The 8058-nt window shown below is 46.4% G+C and overlaps 1 protein-coding gene across 1 annotated transcript; it reads left to right on the top strand.

The window, feature by feature from the left end:
* Positions 1-573: 573 nt before the first annotated feature.
* LOC147667207 (uncharacterized) lies at positions 574-6934 on the top strand. Its single transcript, XM_086948849.1, has 2 exons — positions 574-661; positions 6130-6934. The coding sequence occupies exon 2, from the start codon at positions 6162-6164 to the stop codon at positions 6930-6932; it is 771 nt and encodes a 256-aa protein (XP_086804975.1). The 5' UTR covers positions 574-661; positions 6130-6161; the 3' UTR covers positions 6933-6934.
* Positions 6935-8058: the final 1124 nt, after the last annotated feature.

The following is an 8058-nucleotide window of genomic DNA, read 5'->3' as shown; positions in this document are numbered from 1 at the left end:
AAAAGACACGCAAGTGCGGTAAAAATGCCGTAAGTCGCATTTGCGGAACGGCGCACGTGTACGCATCGCTGCGCCACTATCACGTTGCGTCAGAATCCGGAAAACGCCAAAAACACGCGCATCTATCACCTAATTCTCCCACAAATGGAAAAAATTGCCACCATGGAGCCTGAAGGACAGAGCAGCAGCCAAGGAAACCTGCCACATGGCAGCCAGGATGCCCAGCCTGCAACACAGGGAGAAACTCTTGGAAAGAGGAAGCGTAAAACAAATTTCAGTGCTGAGGAGAATGATACACTGATAAGTGAGGTAACAGACCACCAGCACCAGCTGTTTGCCAGTTCCAAATTGCCACTAGCCAAAAAAGAGGCCATTTGGCTGGACATATTGACCAAGGTGAACAGTGTGGGACAATCTAGGCGGACAGTCATTGACCTAAAAAAACGGTGGAATGATATCAAGCGCCGCACTAAAGAAAAAATGGCCAAAAACCGGAAAGACTCTGGGCTTACAGGAGGAGGCAGCCCATCACAACAAGAAGAGCTGGATGACCTTGAGGAGCGGGTTGCAGCGGTCATCCCAGAGGAGTTGGTCGTTGGAATCTCAGGGCAGGACAGTGCACTGCATGAGGAACTGGAAGAGACACAGGAAGACACACAGGGTAAGTCCCTACAAGGGGAAATGTGCAAATAAGGTAATGTTGTGCTGTGCAGAAAGTAAGGTGGGTGGTTCAATTACTGACGTGTTGTGGAAAGCAGGGTCTACAAAATGTATTGTACCACGGACATGCACATGTTACATTTGGGAAACAGCTACCCCTGTGCAAGTAAACCTATATGTCCAAAGTGAAGTCCCAGCCCACTGCTGCACCTGACAAGTGCCACACGCAGGTGCAAAGATATAACTACCCTCCTGAAAAGAAAATCACACAACATCCTGCAACAGACCGAGTGTCACACTTTTATGACTTGGACTGCTACCACTGTGCTGGCAGGATGTAATTTTGTTCATGTAGTGGTGCCACAATGTGCCACACCCACAATAATAGGCCACAGACAGCCATCTAACATAGTACAACATATCATGTCATTGCATCATTACCACATTAAAGTGTCAGAAAGCGCACTTCCAGGGCTGTTGCTAAGGGTAGACCCAGAAACATCTATGTCCAATTGACAATGTACAATAGGAACATCAAAATGTAACTATCATGCTGCGCAACAAAGATATGCATACACAGAGTCTGTGTAAGGCATGCAAACCTGAATTAAAACGTAATCTCCCCTCCATGATAAAAACAACATATCTCTTTTGCATTCAAGTGGACACATAGAAAGGTTAAAAATCTGTTCATGACTGCATCATGCACGAATGTGTCCTTTCCATGCACACAAACACTGATCCCCTGCACAGCTGGACCCCCTGCAACATGGTGCAAGTCTGCCTGGGTTGGCGCATGGCAAGCATTGTGTACCTGTGTTGTTGCGAAGGACAGGTGTGCTGCTGAGTATGGCCATGGGCCTGGTCACGATAATGTAGTTGTCGTAGTACATGGTCAACCTTGGCACATTAGAGTGCCTGCTCATTCTGAGTGTACCAGTGTATGGGTTAACAATGCCTCTTTGATGATTGTCGTGCTGCCACATGCAGGTGACACAGAAGTTGTCAGTGACAGTGATGGTGATGTCTGTAGCAGAGTTATGTCCTGGCAGGTGAGGTGGCATACAGGGTTGAAGGTGAGGAGGTACCTGACATTGTATACTTGCAGTGTTCAAGAGGAATAAACCTTTGTTCACAGTGTGTACCTGAGGCAGTCAAATGCAAACAGCGTACAGTATGGTAGCCGTTGTGTCATGCGATGACCATTTCAATGTATGCTGCACAATGTCAAATATGCAATGCATGTGTTCCAAAATAATATATACAAATTCTACTTCTTTGTGACACAATTATGTTGTGATTGAAGTCATACATGTGGTAATGTGTGTCACTATGTGAAAAAAATAAATATTTACAAATGTGAAAGAGTAATAAAAATGTTGTGCATTTATGTGTCAAATACTAACAATTGGTAGTGTCATGGGGGATAAATGTCTGAACTATTATTTGGATAGGTGTACATCATGAGAAATATGGGGTAACATCACAGATTATGAACCAATGCTGTGTACTTAATTTTTGGCTATGATAAATGGTGTGTGCAGCACTCACAAATCTGACTCCATTGTGTGTGTTGTGGTTGTTCATAAAGGTATTGAATGCTTCAGGTCTGGGTGTGTGGTGACAAGGAAACTCAATCCATGTCCTCACTGAACTTTGAACAGTGTATTTAAAGTCTCCGCTGTGAAACACCTACTCTACAGTTGCAACATGCCAAGTATGAACAATGAATGAAATGGAATGTCATGACACGGCATGTTTTGGTATAATGTATGTGCCTTTTTGTACAAGAGTGTCACACCTGTTGTCCATGGGGGCACAATGTCAAACATTGGCAATTGTGGAGGGAGAGCTGTGAGTTAACAAATGCAGGACAGAACAATCAATGTCTCATGGTTGCAGGGATGTGTGTGTGAGTGTGTGCAGCAAAACATATAGAGGCCCATTCACAGAATGAACTCAAGACTCAATTCTAATCTTACTACTATATAGTAATTCACAGCATGCACTTACTACTTTTTCACATTCACACAATGAACTTAATACTATTGGCATTCACAGAAGTAACGATTTTGCCTAAAGTGTCTCTGAAGACAGACTTAAGATAGAGTAAAGGCAAAATCCTAACTCCTGTGAATTCCAAAAGTACTAAGTTCATTATGTGAATGCCCAAAGTACTAAGGGCCTTATTTATGAAGGCCTTGCGCCGCCGGTGCGTCACTTTTTCCCATGTAAAATGTGACGCACCGGCGGCGCAAGGCCTTCATAAATAAGGCCCTAAGTGTATGCTATCAACACCAAAAAAGTATCAAGTTTACTATTGAGTTTCAAGTTTGTTTAGCAAATCCGGAACACATTGAGGGAAGTCACACCTCAAAGATGTGTCCCAGTTCTCTGCAGCCTATGCAACCCTGCCTTTGTGTCACGTGAAAGGAATCCGCCAGCCAGGCTCACTACTCTGAGTCAATCACAATGCTGTGAAGTGTTGGTGTCACTTGTAATAGTAAGTGGGACAATACATGCTGGAATGTTGGCCATGTTTGCCATGGATCCAGAAATCCAGCCTGTATACCTAACATGGAAGTGGGTATTACTGCTCTGGTCATCATAAGTGGTACCTGAGTCACCTTGGCAATATGCACATGAGCCACATTATGTAATATGGCCCCTACCCACCCTCCCATGCCATGATGACACATAGCATTATCACATCAGTCACTCATCCCTTCGGTCTCCATAATAAGTCATTTCAGTTCTCTCATCTGAGCCCACAATCCACATATGGTCTATGAACTACCACTAAGGCCACCACCCCTGTGTTCATGTGTTCCCTCATCACTGAATATTGTAAGCCGCAATTAGCCTACTCCATGTCAGCCGCTGTGCAAGCCCACAGCAGACGGATGTACATGGTGTGCTGAAGCCACGCCTATGGGAAGTCCAAATGTGCCCATCTGGGTCTCAAATCCAATCATTTCCAGCAGCAACTGATATACAGTCATTCACTGATGCAGCTCAGCCAGCCTCCATGCACTTATACATGGAAAACATTTGAGAATGACAACAGGCCTTTCCAAACATGACCCACAGACATTGCACATGCCTACACTGCTGACAAACCTCTAACACCACCCTGGTGTCAAACACAGCCTACACCAACGTTACTGCAAGTGAAAGTCACACCTGGATACACAACTGTGCATACCACACCTCCACACTGTGCAAGCCTAACAAACAGCACTACAGGGACACGGCATGATAGAGCACTGATCTCTAAGAAGCAAGAGGCACCAGCAGATGCCTTTAGAAGAAATGTATAAACACCAAGACACCTGGGGCCTTATTTATGAAGGACTTGCGCCGCCGGTGCGTCACTTTTTACATGGGAAAAAGTGACGCATCGGCGCCGCAAGTCCTTCATGAATAAGGCCCCTGAAATGTAAAACACATACATGGCCCCAATGAGGGAGAACCACAAAAAAAAAATCCTACATAATGGAAATTCCTGCCAACTAGGCAAGGTCCTGCATTTATACAAGAACCTATGCTGCAAAGCCACAGACATCACCCTGGCACTACAGACCTGTGATAAGTGTCCAACAAAGTTCACCATAAACAACAACAATTTCACTACAATAACTTTCCCGTACACATGAGATGCCACAGGCAGCACCACCCACACCTCTCACAACACAACAGCCATACTACCATACCCACCGGGACACCAGTCACAGCTCAATGCACACCCTCAAACATGAGATACAGCCACCTGTGGGATCAGTACAGCCCTGTCCTCATTATATCAACAACAGCACCAAGATCACCATATTCACAGCCACAGGTGACATCTCCACCCTCCGGGACCAGGAGCTGTGAGTGTGCTCCAACACAGACTAACAGCACACAGATTTGCCACACTACATGATGCAGGATTCTAAGGAACATTGCTCAACTGGGTCACTCACCCCACCAAGAGGTTCAAGGATCAGACTGACAACCTTCGCCTTCAAATGCACTTAATTCCAATGCTGAATGCAAGAGGGACCATCTATGTGTCTGACCCCTGTCAACATCAACAGGGCTGCCTCAGCACCATATGAAACCAAACACAGCCTCAACATTGTATCCATTGCTGATGACAGACTACTCATACTCTCTCACACCTAAGACTACACCAACTAAACACATGAAAAACAGTGAGGAATGCAGTACGTCCCAGTCTGCATCAACCACAGCTGCATGTAATCAAAATCAGAGAATACCGAATTCTGTGTCCTTGGAACAACTCCTTCAGCATGTGAAAACACATGTTGCATCTACCACTCTGATGGGAAGGGGCTGCCACTAACGCTCAAAGAGATACGTCTCGATGAGTCCTCTGAATGGGAGTAGGTCCTGGGTGTGCCGTAGATGGCCTGGGAGTGCAAGGTCTTGGCGGTGAGGTAGGACAGGGAACTGCTGCTGGAGGTTGGTCATCAGATGCGGTGGACAGCGGTGAGGGGTAGGCTGGTGGAGTGGACGTGGCGTGTGGGGGTGTAGAAGGTGAGTCTGCTGCACATGTAGGGTTGCCCGGCCTAATGGAGTGCATTGTGTGTCTGGTTGTGGAGCTTCAAGCTGATCCACTTGCTGATGGGGAACCAGTGTAGGTCTCACATTTGGGGGATGATGTTGCTGCGGTGGGGGACGTTGACAATCAATGAGCCGTAAGTGCATTGGATGTGTTGCAGTAGTAGTAGGTCTATTTCAGGGAATCCTGCCTACAGTGCATTGCAGTAGTCCAGTCTGCTGGTGCTCAGGGCCTGTGTCACAGTTATTTTTGTCTGGGGTGGGGATCCACTTGTGGATCCTGCATAGCATGTGGAGGCAGTTGTAGCATGAGGGGAAGATGGCGTTGACCTGCTCAGACATGGAGAGGGAGGAGTACTGGAAGTATTGTAAGTTGCGTGTATGGTCAGTGAGTGTTGTTGCTGTTCCCAGTGTGGTTGCGCGACAGGAGTAGTCCCAGGCTCAGGGTGTGGGTCCGAGGATGATGACCTGTGTCATCTCCAAGTACAGTTTCACACTGCTGCTCCTCATCCAGTTGGTGAGGGACTTCATTTCCACGTGGAGGTTTGTTCATGGTGTGTGTGGGTCCCTGGTGATGGAGTGCAAAATGCCACATGCACTTCCTACTGTGCTGGAATGTGTCCCCAATACACACCAACTAAACAGACATCAGGACATGCACTCAAGTAGAATGTTGCAAGTGTGCAAGCACTGTCTGCCCATGTGCCATGTTTTTTTGTAAAGTTCGTATCCATCAAATGATTAATGCCATGTCACTTTTTGTACACATGAGTGATGATGTGTCGCTTGAGCTTTGACATGTTGAAACACAGCAAAGTCAAAAATGGTAGATGACTCTAAATTGTGCATTTGTACACCACATGTCAGACATGATCATAAACCTACATCTATTTTTGATTTCAGGCCATGGTACACCTAATCTGGAGCTGGAAGCCATGTTTGAAACGGACAATGAGGGTGGTGAAAGTGTAACCAGTATGGGCCCAGAAATCATCCAGGACATAATCCAATCACTACAAACTCCCCCTCCACCCACAAGAAGGCAAAGCAGCCCAGTGGGATCTCCGGTTGGCCAACAGGGAAGCACTCCTATGCCACCTCCCACAACATCTGTGCCTCACCAGTCGCCAAACACACTAAATACATTTGAACAGCGTGTAGTGGATGTGCAGAGTCAGTTGGCACAGGAGGTGCGTAAGGGCATTGAGAGCATGGCAGGGACCCTAGAGGGAGTGCTCCGGTGCCTAACCTCAAATCCTGCCAGTGCGGAAACTGGTAGCACCACTGAAGCACCACCACGCACTTTGTTTGACGCCATGACAGAAATTTCAGAAGTCATGCAGCAGAGACACAGACTAATGCCCACCACAAGTGCCAGCTCTGAGGTGGCCAACACTCTGAAAGAAATACAGGACACCCTCAAGCAAATGACAGCCAAACAGGATGAATACCTCACTAAATTGGCTGACTATCAACGAGATGTGACAGCTGTGCTTGAGAGCCAGCAAATAATGCTGAATGCATTTATGCGGTACCTGATGGGCATTGAACATGTTCCAGGTCCAACACCATCGACATCTGCAGTCCATGAAGTGGCTATGCCTACTGTGTCGACTGCCCCACTGGTCACACCATCAGCTGTGACAAACCCATCTGATGAAGATGAATCAGAAGATTTCCCAGTCCTCCGCAGAACAATGCGTTAGAAGCACATATTGTCAGTGTTATATCTTTGTAATGTTCTATGGTCTCTGTGCTCACAGGATTCCAGAGTGTGGAATCCAGGGGGCAGTACACAGATAAACAGTTACTGTGAGAGTTGGTACTTGGATCTCCCTGTGGTTGTTACTTTGAATAAACTACATTTTCTTCTACAATCCACTGTACTTCAAGTCATTACAGTCAGGAGTCGGATTTTCCTTCATGAGCAATTGTTGTCATCACAAACTACATGTTCCACAAACCCTGTGATCTGGGTGGAGTACATAAGGGTGGAACCTACGGAGAAAGACGTAGGATTAATTTTGTACCTGACCCGTAGGTGGAGTAGGAGGTTCATCCTTGGGAGTGCGTGTTCCTTGTGTTTCCTTGTCTTGGTCCTCTCTCCTGCTCCATGACAAACAGCATCAAGAGGTCCCTCCTAGACGCCACAGCAAAATCCACACAATCCTCAAAGTCGGTCACACTGCCAATCCATAGACAATATACATTGCTTCATTTCCAGAAACAATGTTCCACAACACACTAGCTGCCACACTCCACTATGGCATGCGGCAAGGTAATACACCACACTGGATTGTCTCCTCCCTTGCAGAGCAGATGATTCTGCATAACACATTTCACTGTACAACACACAGAGTACTGATGCTGAGTCCCTCAGTGACTGTCCATCAGTACCTTTGTCTACTATGTGTACATGGCCCCACTTGCTGATAACATCAGTGGACATGGACTCTGCATATTACCCTACGCCTAATACACCCAGCTCTGCCTCTCCCTCACCAAGGTACACAACATCACAGGACACAACCACAATGGATGCAAGATGTGCCAACAAGTATGTGCCTCAGCTGGACAAATCTCCATTTGTTGTCAAAAGAGGACATCACCCTCACAACAACCACTACCACATGGGACTATACCTGGGGGTACCCTGGGCTGGATAAACAGTTCACCACTCATATGTCTAACACAAACTATACATTGTACAGAACACAGTATCCTCACCATAGTACTTCACCCTCTGCAAACTGTGCAAGAGCATCAAAATTATTGTCAACTGATGCATTGATTAGACCTGCCACACATCCATCTTCATCATCCGGTTCTATG

The sequence above is a fragment of the Lissotriton vulgaris genome, unplaced genomic scaffold (assembly GCF_964263255.1).
Source record: "Lissotriton vulgaris unplaced genomic scaffold, aLisVul1.2 SCAFFOLD_1523, whole genome shotgun sequence".
NCBI lineage: Eukaryota > Metazoa > Chordata > Amphibia > Caudata > Salamandridae > Lissotriton > Lissotriton vulgaris.
The sequence above is the reverse complement of the archived record's forward strand: the minus strand, read 5'-3'. Positions and strand labels throughout refer to the sequence as shown.